This window comes from Balaenoptera ricei, chromosome 1, assembly GCF_028023285.1.
Source record: "Balaenoptera ricei isolate mBalRic1 chromosome 1, mBalRic1.hap2, whole genome shotgun sequence".
Taxonomy (NCBI): Eukaryota; Metazoa; Chordata; class Mammalia; order Artiodactyla; family Balaenopteridae; genus Balaenoptera; species Balaenoptera ricei.
In genome coordinates this window covers 35,882,015-35,901,367 of record NC_082639.1, presented here as the reverse complement: position 1 = coordinate 35,901,367, position 19,353 = coordinate 35,882,015, and the positions used below count along the sequence as shown (strand labels likewise).

General features: G+C 50.5%; 1 protein-coding gene across 3 annotated transcripts in view; it reads right to left on the bottom strand.

Annotated features, from left to right (window-relative positions):
* The window catches only part of KDM4A (lysine demethylase 4A), a 41,344-nt gene that overhangs the window by 13,590 nt on the left and 8,401 nt on the right, over window positions 1-19,353 (bottom strand). For all 3 annotated transcript variants that reach the window (XM_059920797.1, XM_059920813.1, XM_059920806.1), the window contains 8 exons: window positions 17,323-17,372; window positions 16,493-16,596; window positions 15,950-16,087; window positions 14,987-15,237; window positions 13,643-13,842; window positions 12,174-12,568; window positions 3,548-3,668; window positions 85-266 (listed from right to left, as the gene is read on the bottom strand). In XM_059920797.1, the coding sequence (XP_059776780.1) occupies window positions 85-266; window positions 3,548-3,668; window positions 12,174-12,568; window positions 13,643-13,842; window positions 14,987-15,237; window positions 15,950-16,087; window positions 16,493-16,596; window positions 17,323-17,372 (1,441 nt within the window). The remainder of the gene's footprint in view (window positions 1-84; window positions 267-3,547; window positions 3,669-12,173; window positions 12,569-13,642; window positions 13,843-14,986; window positions 15,238-15,949; window positions 16,088-16,492; window positions 16,597-17,322; window positions 17,373-19,353) is intronic.

Genomic DNA, 19,353 nt, shown 5'->3' with positions numbered 1-19,353 from the left:
TTCCCAAGCTATGTCCCCACCATTAAACCTAGCTTTCCTCTGAGCGCTGGTCCCGGGTAAACAGAGGGGATGTGGTGGGCTTACCTGATGGTAAGTCTGAAAGATCATGCAGACGGCGCAATGAGGGGCCTGCTGGGCCATGGCCTCGTTGAATTCCTTTTCGGCCTCAAAGTTTGGAGGTCGGTTCTGCCACAGCTGGCTCAGGGGCTTGGCCCAGGCCTCCGTCTCCTCAGCCTCCTCCTCGGGGGTCCCCTGTTCTGATACATCTAGAGGAGGAAGCAGGGGCGTGAGTCCGTCAGCACCAGCCCTGACATCTACGGCTCTGTCCGGAGAGCCGACGAGCTCAGCCCAGGCTTCTGGTCCCAGGTTTGGACTAACCCAAGATCCTATGGGTGACAAAGGCAAAGGGCAGAGGCGATCTGCAAAAGACTCCTTCAATACTTGGATGATGTTGTGGGGAGCCCTGCAATCCATGGCTACAGCCCCTCCAATGACCTTCTCACTCCTTCCCAGACAGGCGTACTTTCTAAGAGACCCTGGAGTCCTATGCTGAGTAGCCCAAGGAAAGCTCTGGAACATACCTATGGAAGATACCCATTTATGTGTTTACTCCCTGCAACCCAAGCTCAGAGCAAATAAATAGTTATCTCCTCCGCCTTCAGTCAAGTTTAATCCAAAGGCATCTGGCAGCTGCCAGTACGTGTGACCTCGGCGAAGGGTACCATAGCGTACTTAGGCCGATGCAGACAATTAAAATCAACCCCTGTAAGCCCCGTCAATCAGGCCTAGCCAGGAGCCGTGGTGCCAAAATCCAAGCACAGATATTTTCTGCATCCTGGCCAGAACAAGAGTGACCGAGACAGGAGGGAAGAAACAGAAATGGACTGCTCACAATCACAACAGAAAAATTACCACACTGGCATCTGCTCCGCTTATAAAACCAAAAGTGGCCAAGAATCGTTCTACTTGTGAATACTGAATGAATGATGAAAATGTTCACTATGTTAAATGAAAACTGTAGGAATCAAAATTTTACAGTTTACAGAGATAAAACTTCATTGAGCTATACAGTTAAGGCATATGTACTTCACTGAATATGTTATGCCTCAACTGAGAAAAAATGTTTTCAGTGGAGAGAGGGGTATGTGAGACTAAAAGAGACTAAAGAAATGTAGTGCGTGACCCTAGTTTGGTTCATACTGGTTTAAAGGGAAAAAGCTATAAAAACACATTTTTAGAATGAGCAGGGAAAGATGAATATGGACTGAGAATCAGAGGACATTATGAAGTTACTGCTTACTTTCCGAGGTGTAATGACAGTGGATTTTATACAGGAGACAATCCTCCTTAGGAGATGCCTATCGGTGCACTTTAAGTGAAGTGACTTGACGCCTACAGCTGACTTTCAAATGATACAGCAAATATGCGTGTACTTGTTCGTACAAAGCAATGCATAGGGAGAGACAAGTGATTATGGCAAAATGGCAACAGCTGTTGAATACTGGAAGCGACACATAGTATTCTTATTGTTTCAACTTTTCCACGTTTGAAATTTTTTAATCATAAAAAGTTTGAGGGAGGTATATTATGACCTCACGTTATTATAAAAAGACATACATGGACATAATTTAACATCTAACAAGGACAATCAGGAAGATTAACACATTAAAGTGTTCACAGTAGTCATCTCTGTGGGGTAATCTTGCTGTCCTCTTTGTAACTTTTTCTGCTTCCCCAGTTTTCTACAGTCTACATTGCTTTAGCGCATTGGGGAGAAATCAAGAAGCTAGGCTGCTGCGACCCAGAGGACCTGAGACCCCCCACAGGGGGTGGAGGAAGACCCCCGGAGGGCTTCTAAGACTCTGCATGGAAGTCTGCCTGCTTCTGGCTACAAGGTCTGAAGAGGCTTTCCCCACCCAGCTTATCATGATCTTTCTACCCAGGAAAACAGTAGAGACGGGCATCGACATCAGATCAGAAAGGGAACGTGAGGCTTGTGGAGCAGAGGAAGGGCTGATGAGACTCTGGGCTTTCCGTGGGCGCAGGCAATGACAGGACAGGGTAGGAGGAGGCTGGGCATCAGGCAGCAGTAAAAAGGGGCCTGGTCACTGGCAGATCTTACGGGGTCTGTGAGCTCCGGGCAGCACAGGAGACCACACTGCACTGATGGCGATCACTCCCTGAGCTCCAGTTCTCCTCTGCATCCCTGCCTACTCCCCTCTGTCTCCTTCACAGGCTCCTCTTCCTCAGTTTTCCTAACCCCAGCCTCTGTGCTCTCTCTCCCCGAGCAGCCACATTTAAGAGATAACAAATACCACCTCCACACACCCCAAGCAACGCCAGAACCCAGGGAGGCACTCAGCTCAGGCTTCCTCTTCCTACCACCCTCACAGCTCCACGTCAGGTTGCCAAATCCAGTGGACTTTATCCTCCCAACAGGTTCTCCACTTCCCCTCCCCCACCCCTACCTCCACCGTCCTAGTTCAGACCCTCATATCTCACAGAGGCCATGACAAAAGCCCTCTGCTCCTAAGATGCAATCCCTAGAAAAAAAATTTTTTTCATTAATTTATTAATTTATTATTTATTTTTGGCTGTGTTGGATCTTCATTGCTGTGCGTGGGTTTTCTCTAGTTGTGGTGAGCCGGGGCTACTCTTCGTTGCAATGTGCGGGCTTCTCATCACGGTGGCTTCTCTTGTTGCGGAGCACGGGCTCTAGGTGCGTGCGCTTCAGTAGTTGTGGCACGCAGGCTTCAGCAGTTGCGGCTCGCGGGCTCTAGAGCACAGGCTCAGTAGTTGTGGTGCACTGGCTTAGCTGCTCCGCGGCATGGGGGATCTTCCCGGACCAGGGCTCGAACCCGTGTCCCCTGCATTGGCAGGTGGATTCTTTACCACTGCACCACCAGGGAAGTCCAGGAACAATCTTTCTAATGCAAATCCAACTGCATCACCCCTCTGCTTAAAACACTTCCAAGGCTCGGAACGCCCATGGGCAAAGTACTCTGGCTCACGACCACCTCACTCCTCCTCCTCTGCCCATCTCACCCTGGCCTGGCCCTGTAACGCCAGCCGCAGCAAGCTGGTTCCTCTGAATATACCTTCCTGCTTGTCTTTGCCATGGTTACTGGCGCTGTCCCGTCTGCCTGGATTAACATCTCCTCCCTTTAGATCAGTGCATTACCCTGTGAGCTTCTTGAGGGCATGGACACATCTCAGTTATCTTTGTCGCCACACATTCAGCACAGGGCTTGGCATCAGTGACAGAACCTGCTATCCTGAAAAATCAGCCTTGGACCTCCTAAGAGAGGGAAGAACTTGCATCCAATTATCCCGTATTAGGCACATTCCAAGACACTCAAACATATAATGAAATCTGATTATAAATCCCATATCCTGAAATCCTACCCTCTTTATGGAGTATCTGGGAGAAGAGCTAAGCCACAGGCCCACCCCTGGCCCTCAGCTTGGCCTCCTGAGGTCCTGTCGGAGGAGGTCCTGATGCAGTGAGAGCGGCTTTCCTCTGGTGAAGAGTGAAAACAACACTTACCATCATCGCTGACGCAATCCTGCAACACGAGCGGGTGGTGGCGGGGGAGCTTGCTTAAGGGCTGACGACGGCCCTTGGACTTCTTACTCTCCTCCAGGGAAAACATGTATTCATCCGCAACCTGGGCAAACCACAAGAAGGAATCAAGTTGGTCTTGCCTCCACTTCGGGACACAGCAGAAGTCAGTCTTACAATGAAAACCAAGGGAAAGAGCGGGGCAGAGAGTCACAGAGAAATGTAAAACCCAACATGGAAAACACCTGACTCCGAAAAAGCCAAAACGACAGTGTCATGCAAACCAGTGTAAACCAGGATTATGTAAACCATTTAGGGCAAAATTTGTGCCTAGTCAGCGTGGGTCCTGGCCTTCTCAGAAGCAGGCTGAAACAAATGTACCAAAAATAAACCTTCTCCAGCTCTAAAGGAGAGCCCCTTCCCTCAGCTCACTGACATGCGTCCGCGTCTGAGAGCCCCAGAGGCCCCTTTCCTTGGACCAGGAGGCCAGTAGCACCTGTTACAAAGTACCAAGCAGCTGGGCCAAACAGGTTTGAAAGGCCAGGGCACATTCAAAGGGGTGAGGAGTAGTGGACCCATTAAAAAGAAAGTAGGTCACTTCTCCTCATGCACTGTCAAGACCTCAGCTCTAGCTGATACTCTTTGATACTCTTCTCCAGGGGAGAACATCAGCCAAGACAGAGAGCGCCTCTGAAACTCTGGCCCAGCTGCAGAAAGAAAGGTTGATTTAACGTTGCATTCACATAATGTCAGAGCAAATGTAATTAGGTTTAAGGGGTACAGGACTGAACCAGTAATACCACATGAGAGCTTCCTTCTAACCAACATATTTAACACTTGGTTATACTGACAGTAGGAGACACAGGTTATAGCAAAACCCACTGAGCAAAGAAATGAGGCCTGGAAGAGGGCCACTTTGCAACCGTGACCAAAACCAATGCCTTAGAGCGCTGCAGAGAAGTGTCAGCACTGCAGTGCCACCTTGGAGAAGGGACACTGGGCCTGCAAACTCCACGTGCAACTACACAGAACCCCAGGACCTAAGGCCCACACTTGGAATGTTAAGAAAAACCAAATGCTGAACAGGTCACGTGCAGGTAGTACAGAGCCTGCTCTTCTAAACATAAACTGAGGGTCTATGTGACCATTCATTCAACAAATATTTACCGAGGCTCTACGGAGTCGGAAGGTCTGCCCGGGGAAGGAAGGTGTGAAGAGATGGGACCGCTAGGATGTGCTCCCCGCTTACGTGAGTGATGACGCGCACGGCAGCGTGCCATGCGGTGGAGGAGTGAGGATGGTAGGGATCTCCTACCACTGAGGTCCACGAAAGGCTAACACAAGCACACACTTTAATCAGCCCTGAGCTACACCGACAGTCTAAAGCAGCAGTTTCCAAAATGTACATCAAGAGGCCTGAGAAAGCCTCCATCAGAGTGAACAGGTGGGGCTCCGTTCCAACACACAACAGCCCTGCTTTTGATTTACATTTTTTAAACGAGTAAGAGGTCACTTAAAGAAGGGGTTCTTTGTCTAAAACAAACTGGAAGTACCAAATTTATCTGACAGTATTACCAGGAAAATAAAAAATGTAGGGATATGCACCCCAACACACGTATACTTACTGATGAATTATATACACTCATGTACTTTAAAACAAAAATACACTGTAAAAGGATTAAGATAAAAATAAAGTTCCATTATTTGATTCCTGCATCCCCATAATCTTCTTGCATCCCCTACTACGAAGACCACCTAGATAACAGGCCTAAACGTGAGATGTGGCAGAGACCAGGAAGTAAAGGCATGAGAATAAAGGAACCAATGATGGTGGGGATTTCCAGCCTGGGTCTCCAAGGTGAGAGAGACTAAGAGGGCTCCTGTGGACGAGGGGGGAGTGGTAACAAGCCAAGTTAGCCAAGTTAAACGTGCTGCGAATGGTACACACAACACCTACCTGTGGGTCCTTCATCTGGAAATATCCAGGGGGCACGAAGAAATTCAGCCTGGGAGTTCAGAAAGGAGGTCAGAGCAAGAGCTGTGGATTTGGGAATCCTCAACATCAGGCTCAGAATTTAAATCATGCAATGGATGAGATGATCAGTGGAAGATAAACTGACTGGAGACCAAGCCTTCCAGGACAGGAGTAAGAAGAAAGAGGAGATGCTGGGGGAAAGGGGCCCTCAAGTGGGAAATCCACAGTCCAAACACTACAGAAGAGCTGAGCAGGCAGTGGCCAAGGGACTCAGCAACTGGGAGGTGCCAGGACTTTTTTAGAGATAAGTTCCAGTAGACACACAATAAGGAACTAGGGAGTGAGTACACCACACAGACTATTTTTGCGAAGACCAGGAAAGGAATGACATGATAGCTTGAGAAGGAAATTTCCTCCAATTGTATTTTAAGATAGGGGCTTTGTGAGTATGGTTTTATGGGCGGAGAAGAAGCTTGTCCCCCAAAGATGCAGAGTCCTAATAATCCCCGTGAATACGTTAGGTTAACATGACAAAGAACTGTTAAGGTTGCTAATCAGATGACCATCATCCTGGATTATCTGGATGGGCCCAATGTATTCAAACAGCGCTTAATAATGGAAGAAGGAAGCAGACGAGTCACTGTCAAAGTGAGGTGACATGAGAAAGACTTGGCCAGATGTTGCTGCCTTTAAAGGTGGAAGGCAAGGGCCATGGCCAAGGAATACAGGTGCCCCCAAGGAAGCTGGAAAGGGCAAGGAAATGGACTCCCCACAGAAAGGTACAGAGCCCCTGAAGACACCTTGCCTTTAGCACCATGAGGCCTATTTCAGACTTCTGAACTGAAGAACAAGAAGATGGTAAATCTGTGTTAGGATGCTAAGTTTGCGTAACTTGTTAAAGCAGCAACAGAAAATGAATATGGGGTAGGAGGTGGAGACAAATCATTTTATAGGCAAGCACTGGAGGAGGTAGAGGGGTCAGGACCAAGAACACCAGAACTTGGCTTCGGGAAAGGAGGCGGCTGCCTCTGTCCACATCTGTTTAACCAAAGGGCCTCCTGCGCGCCCAGCAGATATGCCCAGCGTACCATGCCTGGTGCTGCGGCAACACAGAGATGGTGATATGGGATCTCTAACCTTAAGGGGCTTACAACCCAGCCAGAGTCTAAGTCTGCCCTTTCTGCTACCATCACTCTGCCTCTGACCAAAGCGGTCAGAGCTACTCAAATATTTGAACATCCTTCCACATTTTCTCCTCTTCTGGCTAAACACTCCTCCTCCAATTCCTCACAGTGCTGCCTTTCCCTACAATGTACTCCAATTTCTAACTTCCCGCAGGATTTAACGGAAAGAGCTGGGTTCAAATCCTCGTTCAACCATTTAGCCATATGAGCCGGAGCAAGTGGCAACCCAGTAATAAAACGGGGTAAAGAGCACTGCCTCTCAGAGCTCTTGGTGAGGATGGGGTGGGATGGCATGCAAGGTCTCCCAGGCTGCTGCCGGCAAGAGAGCTGGAGCTCCAGGCTCTCTCTTGAGTTCTCTGTTACCCCCGACACATGGGCAGCCAGGTCAAGGTCAACCCCCGACACATGGGCAGCCAGGTCAAGGTCAATGTTCCTGACGGGGCTTGTTCTGTACAAAGAACCAAGTGTTCTCTCTCCTTCTTTAGGGAACTCACTTTTTCAAAGCAGCCTGAACCAACAAGAACTTCTGCAGCAGACACGTTGCTGTGTGAAGACTCAGGTTGTGGTGCTTCGGCAGTCAGTCACCAGGGGCCCTTTTACCGTGGCCCCTGACACAAGATGGCAGCACGTAAACTGAATAGCAGACGGCCCGAATTACACCTTGGGGGACGCTCAAAGTGAGGGGAGTGGGCCCACAAGGGTGTTCTTCAAAACCCAGCTGTTTCCAGATATAGACACAATGCTATCAGACCTCTCCAGGGACAGGCAGAGTGCCTCAGCTTCTGCCCAAGCCTTGACTGTCAGTCTGCCATTCCACCCAATCAATCAACCCTCATGTCAGCTTCTTACTGGAGCTCAACTTCCATTCGTTCCACCCACATTTACAGAGGCTCCTGGGCCAGGCCCTGGGGACCACGCCGGTGCCGCAAGAGGCAAGGCTGGATGTGGCCCAGTACCTGGCTCCTAGAAGTGCACCTGCACCCGCCTGTGCAACCGCACCGAGACCAAGACAGCGTCTTAGACGAGGAGCAAAGTGCTGGAGGGACTGGAAAGAGAAAGGGACGCAGCTGAGAAGCAACGAAAGGTTTCCAGGAATACTGGCTTTTGAAAAGGAGCTGGGCCCCAACGAGCACAGGACTGCTCCAGGACAGACAACTGCCTCTTCCCACCTCAAAACTATCTGCAGCCTGGTGAGGGCTGCACAAAATATGAAGGCACTTAAGAGGGAAGAGATATGGGAACATATGTGTATGTATAACTGATTCACTTTGTTATAAAGCAGAAACTAACACACCATTGTAAAGCAATTATACTCCAATAAAGATGTTAAAAAAAAAAAAAAGAAACCAAAATATGAAGGCACTTCAGGCCCCTGAGCTGTACACTAAAAAAGGGTTAGCGTGATATTTTATGTCATGCATATTTTACCACAATAAAACACCCACCTGTAGCCATCCTCTCCTGTGCCCACCTCTGCTGGAGACCCCAGCCCTCCCTCCTGTCAGAGCTCCCCCCGCCCCACCCCACCCTCATTATGTCCCACCGCCCCCTCTTCAACACAGGCCCACTCGGCCGGCTGCCACCGTCTTCCACCCTCTCCTCCCCGGCTCTGCACACCCTCTCCTAGCTCCCTGAACCTCTGGCTGCTCTCTTCTGCTTGTCCTTTTCCTTCCCGGGCCCTCTACCAACACCCGCACTGTGAAAACTGCTCTTCACGTTCCACATGCCCCACGGGAGAACTCTCCCACACCCAGCGACACCCTCCAGGTGAAGGTGATTCCCAAAACTACCCACCTCAGGTGTGTGTATGCACGTCTCCAATGCCTGCCTCACAAGCAGGTCGCACTCAGCATGCCCCAGGCTGAACTCACACCTGAGTCACACTCAAATAACCCCTTCACTTTTCCTGCCACCTCCATCCTCCACCGATACACCCCTGTCCATCCGGTAAGTAACACGAGCCAGAATTCCAGGTCACCCCTGCACTGCTCTCCCACTCACCCCACACCAGCCCCCGGCCCCGGGCTCCCACCTTCCAAGCAGTCATTACCCCAGCTCCCCCCATCCACCCCCACCACCACCTCACGGCTCAGGTCCTCACCACCTCTCAGACTAAAGGAACAGGTTCCAAACTGATTTCCCTCTTGCAAACCATTTTTCCTCCTGTCCTAAAGGAGAAGTATTTGATTATAAAAATAACACGTATTCATAAAAAGTATTCAAACAATTTATAAATGCAGGAAGTGAAAATCATCTATAATTCCATCTTCAAGAGAACCTCTGCTGTTTCTAATTTTGCCTCCTTCTTCCCCAAAAAACCTTTATACTGCTTCCAAAATGATCTTTCAAGACATCAATGCAAAGCTTAAAAAACGCTTCACTGGGCAATCCAAAGAACAACTGACAGTTTCTTTGAGTGAGTCAGTGGCAGGTGGACAGAGGGCCACTGCTCTAGATTAAGGTAGACTTAAGAGACATAATGAACAGACATAAGATGTAAGATTAATTAAATCTTGATTCAAACAAACCTACTGTAAAATAAATTTTGTTCAGACTACTGGGGAAATTTGATTGTGAACTGGGTATTAGATGATGCTACAGAATTTCTGTAATTTTGTTAGGTATAAAACAGCATGGTGATTAAGAAAACACCCGTATTTTTTAGAGGTACACACTGAAGTAGGGAAGAAATCACATGACATCCGGATTTGCTATAAAATACTTCAGCAAATAAAAAAAGGACAGTTGGGGACTTCCTTGGCGGTCCAGTAGTTAGAACTCAGCGCTTTCACTGCGCCAGAGGTTCAATCCCTGGTCAGGGAACTAAGATCCCACAAGTTGCACAGCCACAAAGAAGAAAAAAAAAAAGGACAGATGAAGTAAACGTGGCAAAATATTGACAACTGTTAGATCTTGACGATAAGTATTTGTAGTTCACTGTATTATACCATATGCATCTTCGTGTATTAAAAAACGTGTTATAGAAATCTTCAATCTCCAAAAACACATGGCAGGGAAACTTCCACTGCCCCCCACCCCCTGACTCTCAAGTCAAAGAGCCTCAGAACTCCAGGACCCGGCTCCTGACACGGCCCACCTACACCTCCCAAGGCCTTCTCATCCCATATGCCTGAGACCAACAAAACCATTGTGGACCCCCGACCTGCTCTGACCCTGGCAGGAGCCCCCAGCACCAAACAGAACCCTCTCCTCCCCTAGATTCCCGCTCCAATTTCATCCCATCCGCCCAGCATGCTCCCGCTAAGCTCCTTCCCCTGCTGTCTCTCTGCCTCCTCACCCCAACCCCAGGCCGAGATGCTAACTCTTCCACTTGTGCTGCAATGATCATCACCAGGTACTAGAATTCCCCGCTCGCATCTATTTGCCTAGACTATGAGCTCCTTGAAGGCACAGTCCTAGCCCAGAGCAGGCGTACAAACCATTACAGAGTAAAGCGAAGAGGACGCCAGCATGTCAAGGGGAGAGGTGGGAGAGATGGCAGGTGATGGAGCGGAGAAGTTATTACCATCAGGCTGCAGCTGAGGTCCACACACAAACAAAAAAGAACCAAGAAGACACGCTACGGTTTTGGGGCAGGGGTTGCACGAGAGAGGCGTGTCAGAGAGAAGCCTCCTCTCCCAGCATATTCCCGCGGGAGGAGTCCTGGCTTTCATTTTCTGGCATCTGCCTTTTGCAGAGGCAGTGCATTCCTGTGTGCACAACACACAGAAGGTGAGTGGGAAACTCTCTGCCGCTGTGAGAGGGGCCTGAGTCGTCCAGGGCCGCCTGTGACTAGGTGGGTCATCTGTCTAATTGAGGGTAAATGAGCGGCAGGGCTATTCGGCCACGGGTTAGAAGCCACTCTCTTCAACCATTTTAACTGGTAACAAAGCGGCATTCTGAGTGCCATGTGCCCGCCTCCTGTATCCATAACTTAACTGGTTCCTAATTTGGGAGGAAAAAAGATGGCTGTTATTTATGTATTGCTCCCACCACCAAAAAAAAAAAAAAGCCACCAAAAACTTGACTCTGTGGTTAAGATTGCGTCAGCAGTAACATGTGGTCTGAACAACGCATTCAAGTGTCTAGTAAGTCCTTGCTATTGTTAGCGGCTTCTGTGGTTGTGAATTCAGCTGGAGGAAAGCAAGTCAGGAGGACAGGGCAAGAGAAGGACAGCGTGGCCTGCAGAGACAGCAGGATGCACAAGAGGGCACAGAGCTTTGGGAAGGATGGCTGGGATGCGGCCACAGGGAACCTAAGGGGTTCTGGTTTCCAAGCGGAAGAGCCCTCTCCTGCGGAAGCAGCCACAGGAGGGCAGAGGGAGCGGCGATCAGAGGCAACGAGAAGGCTGCACGGTGGTGTGCGGTGGATGCCCACACGCCGTGTGAGAGGGAGGGGGGACCTTCAGGTGGAGAAAGGGGGTCTACAGAAACTGAGCCCGAGATTCAGAGAAGGCGGAAAGAAAAACTACATCGGGTGTTCAAGACAAGGGGAAAAACCAACCACAGAAAGGCACTGCTGAAAAAACTAGAGGAATTTTAAGTGTTAGTATTTCAGCCAAAGAAAAGATAAAGCCAACAAGCCAATTGTTAATATGAAAAAATAACAAGGGTACACGTGGGGCTCGTGACAGTATTCTATTTGCATATACTTTTAAAATGTTTCATAATAAAAACTTTTAGACAATAAATTTTTCAAAGGTGAAGGGAAGGGAACGGGGAAGTCTGTGCTGACTTCTACTACCTGCCAGTGACCCCACTCCACCCCCAGCCTGGGCTGCAACTTACCCATAGGCTGCGAGGCTGGGGAGAGAGCAGGTCACCAGGGCAGGCCTGAGTCAGCTGCACCCAACGTGGCCCTGCTGTATCCCACTCAGACCCACCAAACGCCTTTCTACACAGAACAAACAAAAGACAGAGCTTTTGGCAACAGCATGTCCTGAGAGGAAGCCTGAACAGACATGTCCACGGTTACAGCTCTGGAGTTCATCCTGGCCTCCAAAACGATGCTGCGTTAGCAGTGTTATACTGGGAGGGGAAGAATGAAGAGGGGAGTAGAGGGAGAACTCCCAGGGGAGTCCAGGGTAAGAAAGGGCACCTCACCCCAACCCTCAAACCCTGCAACCACTGCCACTCTAATCCTGGCCCCTAAGGCCAAGAGGGGCAGAGGATGCACCCAACTCAGCTGAAGATCCACCGAGGGCGGCCATTGAGGCTGCAAGGCAATTCTTTGGAACAACAGTCCCACAGAGATAAGAGAAAGAAACTCCGAGCAAAAGAACAAGCTGAAGTGACCCACTGCCACCTGGCTTTTGCTTGACACAATTGCAGACCGGCGGTCCATCCTGAGGGTCTCTCCTGCCATCTGGGACTCTGCAGCAGCCCAGCCCCAGAACCACCTCCCTCCCCAACACAGGAGGCCCACTGCCCCCCACCCCACCCAGCACCCATACCTCGGCCAGCTCCCGCTCGTTGATGCTCCTGGTGGCACCCCCTTTCTTCCTCGTGCATGACTCTCCTGCGGTGACCCTGTCGTCCCCTTTGGCGTAGCTGTGCACAGTGAGGACTCCCGTTTGCCCCTGGACTCGGCAGGACAGAGGCTCACTGGTTTCTGAATCGGAAGAAATAGAATCCCGTGAAGAACCAGAGCCCAGGCTGGAAGATGACTTCTTTTTGGAGCCTGAGAAGACGAGGCGACCCCCAAAAGAAACCGGATTCACAGAAAGGTCCAAGGCAGCCCCTTCCTGATCTTCCTCCTCTTCCTCCTCCTCCTCCTCCTCCTCATCCTCCTCTTCCAGCTTGACATTTTTAAGCTCTTCAAATTTGACTTCGGTGGAGTCGGAATAATCTGAAACACACAGACACATTGGACAGAGCCCACTTTCTCTTGTGCTTCTGAACTTCAAGAAAGGCAGAGTGACAAGACCAAGGAACATGGGCAGCAAGTGAGGCCTGGCTCTGAACTCTGACTCCACCACCGACAGGGTGCCTGTGTGATCTGGGGCGAGCTGCTTAGCCTCTCTGGGCCTCCAGTTTCATCCTCTGTAACTTGAGGATACTACCACCTCTCTCCAGGGTTCTTAAGTAAGATTGCTGCGTGTAAGGTGGGAGCACAGCCTTGCACACAGCAGACACTCAGTTAAGTGGCAGCTGTCACTTCCTCATAAGTCTCCTGCAGCTCAGTAGAGACCCAGAGAAGCCAGGCTAGAAAAACTGCTCAACAGAAGGCAGCAGGGCCCCAGGGTCCAAGTCCATAGTGCTGACTGGCTCTCAGCAGACACTCCGAGGTCCTGTCGACGCAGAGATCCTCCAAGCCTGACCCGAGACTGATACAAGCCCCTTCCTAACACATCTATCCTCAACAACCGACCTAGTGAACGCTTTCAAACACTGTACTGGACCGCACTGTCCTTTCCTAAAATACAAACAGCCTCTCAAGCCTCCCAATGAGCAAACTCTCAGGCGGTAGGCAGTCCCCCCATCGTCTCATCCCATTTCTCAGGTCGCTCCTGTGACACACCTGTCTCCCACCCTTCCCACTCCTTGTTCAAATCACAGGAAATCACTGCCAGCTCCCCAAAGAGCTCATGCTTGTGCACGTCTCCGGGCCTGGGCCCCTGCTCCTCCTATCAGGGAAGCCCCTTCTATGACGTCCCCAGTCTGTCTGCCTGGAAAATCGCTGCTTACTCCGTAAGAGTTAATTCACGGGCACTTCACCAGGCAGAAGGTGGGCGGGGGCCTTTCCTCCACGTTCCTCAGCCACCCCGGGTGACCCCAACCACAGCGCTTCCCACACTCCAATCACACCATCCGCTCACAGACCCGCCTCCCCTTTGTCACATCTGCGACCCTGCACTGATGTGGCGTCCCACACAGAAAAGAATGATCAGGGCTGTGGGGAAAAATACCATAACCAACTCACCTGGGAAGGTGAGACCGTCCTCAACTTGGCGCACGGAGCTGTGGGTGGGCCTCACAGGAGCAAGGGCGGCCTGGCACTCCGCCATATCATACTGTCCAGAGCCCAGCTCCTCCCTGGGGAAGAGCTCGCTCTGACTCACCTCCTGTGGGATTTCAAGACAAACTCGGTGCCTCTTTGTCCCGATACGGTGCTTGGCCAGGCTGCAAGGAGGAGGGCAAACTTTTTAAGAGCCCCAGGATACATCTGCTTACACAAACACCTCCCCACACAACCCAAAATCAACGGCCAGGGCCTGCTTCACACTTCGGTGCCACCTGAGACCAGGAACCTCACCTCCCTGAGCCTGTTCCATCAAGTGCAAATAGGGATGTCACCACCCCCTTCACAGGTTTGACATGAGGCTTAAGAAAAGGTGTGCTGAGCACCTGCCAGAGCGCCTGGTGTATAGTAGGTCCCCGATAAATGTTCCTCCTTTCTTCCCCACACAGCCCAGGAGAAACGCTCCTGAGGACAGATGCTCCGGCTCAGACACCGAGGACCCTGGCCCCTGCCCTTGCGCGTCTCATTTCCTTCACTACTCTCTCCTTTTCAAAAAGCCCTCAAATGGGGACTTCCCTGGTGGTGCAGTGGTTAAGAATCCGCTTACCAATGCAGGGGACACAGATTTGAGCCCTGGTCCGGGAAGATCCCACACGCCGCGGAGCAACTAAGCCCGTGTGCCACAACTACTGAGCCTACGCTCTAGAGCCCCGCGAGCCACAACTACTGAGCCCGTACTCTAGAGCCGGCGAGCCACAACTACTGAGCCCTAGAGCCCACGAGCCACAACTGCTGAGCCCACGTGCCACAACTACTGAAGCCCGTACGCCTAAAGCCCGTGCTCCGCAACAAGAGAAGCCACTGCAGTGAGAAGCCCGCGCACCGCAACGAAGAGTAGCCCCCGCTCGCCACAACTAGAGAAAGCCTGCGCACAGCAACAAAAACCCAACGCAGTCAAAAATTAAAAAAATAATAATAAATTAATAAATAAATAAATTTATTTTTTAAAAAGCCCTCAAACGGCAATGAGAAAACTGGCTTCTCTGGCTCAGAGGGAGCCATGCCCTCGCACGCACGTGAGCCTTGCTCCAGCAGACTACAGCCCATGTAGAGGTGCTACCACCCTTGGGTGGCAGCCATGAGGAAGCGCCTGAACACCTCACTGAGGATTCTGGGGCCTGTACCAAGAAAAACATTCCCTCAGCTGTGCTCAAACACCCCACTCAGAAGCAGCCTCTCGGCAGGCTACGGGAGCTGCCAGACACGCCTCCCTCAGGCAGCTGGGCCCGAGGGCTGCAGGGTTACCTCCTCTTCAGGTCACCCTCCTCTCCATCCTCAACCCCCTCCATGTCGTCCTCCTCCGGGCACTCCTCCTCCTTCCGGGCTCTCGGGGCCAGTTCACTCTCCTTGAGAAACTCGGCCGCTTCTGGCGTGGGCAGAGTGTGGTCGATGACAGTGCTGTCCTTCCCAGCTTTCCAGAGTTTGTACCTTTCTGGCTGGAACTTCCTCACAAACACATCCATGGAGATCTTCACCATGTCCTTTCTGCAGGAGCACTGTCGCAAGGTGCCAGAGGAGCTCCAGGTGAGACACTTTCCCTGCTCCTCCCCCGACCCCCTCCTCCCATCTCCTCCCTCCGAATGGGAAAAGACACAAGACGGATTAAGGCTGAATTGTTTGGGTTCACAGGCTGAGGACATAACGTCCTTGCAGAGCCTTCACACATGAAAGGAAGCAGGGAAAAAAGGGTGGAGGACACATGGCACTGGGGCGAGTCAACCTGGGCGCTAACTAGGGCGCATGGAGAACGGTTAGAGATGAGGCTCAGCGTTAGACCCTGGATGGTCAATGTCCACCTTCCCTCTGCTGTCTATCCAAGCCAGGAGCACAGGAGCGAGTCTACTCCCAGCCAAACGTCCAGCCCTGCTGCTTCCCTAATGTAAAAGGAAGCCCTTAAGATTTCTCCTAGACAGAGAAATCCCAGAGTGGCTAAAGCAAGAAATAGCACAGTGTGTAGGTGTAGTTTTAATGCTCAATGGACTCAAGCATGGAAACCTCATTTTATACAACTCAAATCTCAACAAATCTTTTAAAATTCTTTGTGAATACAAGATGCTGGCACTTTTGCACATTCCCCGCCACTCTGCTTCTGAATTCCAGCAGCTCAAAGAAATGTTCTAATCACCAGCCAGTGTATCTAAGAAGGTTGGCTGGCTCAACCAGTCATTTTTAGACACAGTTATTGTGAAGGAAACCCAGCGGACTTACCAGCACAGCTTGTTTGCCATACTCGATCCACCGCCGGGTAGCAAAATTAGTGGACTCAGCACAGTTGAAGCCATGGTTAAAGCCGGCATGGTACCCGTAAGGGAAAGTGATCATAAATTCTCCAGCTTCCTGAGTCACCTGAACAAGAGCAAACGGGAAGCAGCTGCAGCAAACGGCAGGCGTCTAGAGACCTGGAAAGTTGTGTTCCAGCTCTGCCACAACTGAGCTTAGTGGCCAGGGATGGGTCACAAAACCACTGGGGACTTGGTGTCTTCTGTGACATGCAAAGCCTCTACACATCAGACACCATGACTGTAATTAATGACTCCTCCAGATGACACTGTTCAAGGGGGCTTGACCCTCCTCTGGCACCAGGAAGGGGTAGCCCACCTTTAATGCTTCGAGATCAAAGGATGATACAGATTAGCCCTGGCCCACACCTGGTACAGAGAATCAAGTAGAATAAAGCTCCTCTGTGAAACACACGCCAGAAAGGGTGGTTTCCGTGTAAGCCAAGGGCTGCTGTGTGCAAAATCCACTCACCTTGTCAAAGGGAATTCCGTATTTCTTCAGCATTAAAGGAGAAATCAAGGTCATCTTATGGCGGAGAAAAGCCTCACAGCTTTGAGCACTGCCCGGGAAAAAGCCTGTTTAATTGAAAACGGGCACAGTTAATACACAGCCCCACACTGGCTCTGTAACCCTGGAGTCACCTCACACCGTGCATCTCATCTACATGATAAGGAAGATGAATCACCAACGTGACCTCCACAGATTCTTCTAGCTTCAGGTCAATCCTAAGGTTCTACAACGAACCTCTGGGCTGTCTCCCGTGTAGGCTGTTACATGGGTGATTAATCAAATCCTGTTTGGGGGATTGCCCCAGGTGCCTCTGTTCTCACAAAGACCTTTGAACAATTTAGAGCCTTTCTCCATTCACTGGGATACTCAATCGTTTGTTAGTAACACAACTACAGCACACATGACCCAAGCTCTTGTGAAACAGGCTCTGTAGAGGTTCAAATCTATTAGAGTCCACTTAAAAGAACCAAAGCATAAAATTCAATTTTGACTTGATGATTTGGGTTTTTGGCAAAAGAACCAGACCCAATATGACCAATACACTATCCCTGGTCAAATAAACCCATGCATGATAAAATTGAGGCAAACACAGTCTAAGACTTAGTAAGTCCCTTCCCAAGACAAAGCGGGAAAAGGCTCTGATTTTAGTCGCTCTGATATGTAACCGATCTGGCAGTCTGGCTCACTCCCCACACGTGGGCCTGAGAAAGGACCACAGCAAGTGGACACCTCAGAGCAATGAGCGCAGCTCACAGGCAGGTCTGACCCAGCAAGCGGAGCGGACCCCGTACCTTTGGCCAGGCGCTCCAGCCGCTTTCCGTGCTCAGGCGGGACGGAGTACCTGCAAGCACACAGAAGCACCGGCCGCTGAGCAGAGGGGCTCGTCCCCCCTTTCAGAACAGCTTGAAATATCAGACTTTTCAACTTCCCAACCACGAGAACTAGATAGGGATCTGGAGAAATGAAGTATTAGACTGTTTGGGCAGAGGAGGGCAGAGCACATGCACAAGTGTGAGCGATTTTATCTTTTATATTCATTCATTTAACATTTATTGAATATTTACCATGAACCAGGATTTATGGTACACACTCAGTGTTGCTCTCCTTTATAATGCTGTTCATGCAATAAAAGTTTAAAAAAAAAAAAAGGAGGAGGGTGGCATTAATGTGCTCCTGGCAGAGCCTGAAGGGCCTAACTGGGATGAGATAGAGGGAGGAAGATGGGAAACGAGGTGACAATGGATCAGGTACCGGAGACCTGGCCCCTATGTGCTGAGCCCATTTCCCTTTGTCTCCACAACCGTGTACTGATTATCCAGTAACCGCTCACTCCTCCACCACTGTGGGTATCTAGACACCACAGGAATTGCCCTTCATTAAAAAACGAACAGAAAAAATAAAAAACACATAGAAGACTATTTAAAACGTTTGCACAACTGTTAAGCTTTATATTCGGGAACTCACAGTGAGTCTGACTTACCCTTACAATGCATTCTAAAGATGATTCCACAACAAAACCTTCCCATCCCAAATAGCTTTCTTATGCAACAAAACAGATGAGGAGCTGAGGAGAATGTCTGTCACCTAAAGGACTCTGTGATCCATCAGGCAACCTTGCACAGAAGTCTCTAAAGGAACCACTTCAGATGACGTAAAGAGTGTATATAGCAACTAGAAAACCTCTTGACTCGAGAACAGAAAGTCCAATTTCAGGGAACTTCAGAGTAAACATGGTGAAGACACAAAAGCTAGAGTCTAGAAGTCTAGCCACCTAAGGAAGGAACTGGGACAGTAGTTAGGGGGTAATCACAGGCTCAAAAGGGTTTTCCCCCTTCCAAGACTGGAAACTGGAAAGCATCTGACAGAAGAAAACAAAAGCCCTGGGAAAGGATGCGGCTGAAGATACCGGAAAGGAATGGAGACGGATACAGTTTCCACGACTCCCCCTGGCCTGGCCATGGGGTCCCCTCTGGCCTCCTCGCTCCTCCGTCCTCATGCACAGCATGCAAACCACAAGGGACTTCCTTCCTCTGGTTACTCAAGATGCCGTGCTCGCTCTCAAGTGTCTTTGCATGTGTTGTTACAACCACCCAGACACCCTTCCCTCAGTCCCCCTTCCGAAGCCACCACCACCCCACCCAGCCACGTCCTCATCTGCGAGCTCTCGGCTCAGCTGTCCCCTCTTCCAGGGGAGCCTTCTCTAGTCCCCATGCTCACACACCTTCCTGTGTGGACCTAGTACAACCACTGTTCCCCATCGGAGCTTTTCTCCCACTTTCTCTCTCCGGACCAGTCCCCTATCTGTGTGAGGCTGGGCACCTCATCTGTCTTTTGCTTTGCTGAAGGCAGCAGCTTCGCTAACATGCTGAGATAGATGGGTGGGCGCAGGAAGAAACGAGAGAGCTTTCTCGGATTTCTCCCCAGCCAAGCTGCGGCCTCGGTGGAGAGCAGGGAGCGGACGCTGCGTGGTCCTGCGTCCCCTCGTGAGTAAAGCACACACTGCTGCTCACCAAATATTTTTTCCATGAGGAAAAGAAAGCTTTCTATCATCTGAAGAAGTGACTCCAGTCTTGGAAGTCTGCCTCTAAGAAATGCCTCAGGCCTGTTCAGAAAAAGAAACCAGACAGCAGTGGGAGAGCCCCCATGGCTCTCGGTCACTCAGGCCCCTTTCTGTTTTCATACTGTGGTACCAAGTGCCCGGGCCCGCTAACGCCTGCTACTCCAAGGGAGGGAGAGCACCAAAGCTCAAACAGCACCTTACTGCTTGAAAGTCGGAACAAAATGTAACACACCAGTCCCACCCTAAGCCTGCGGAACCAGAA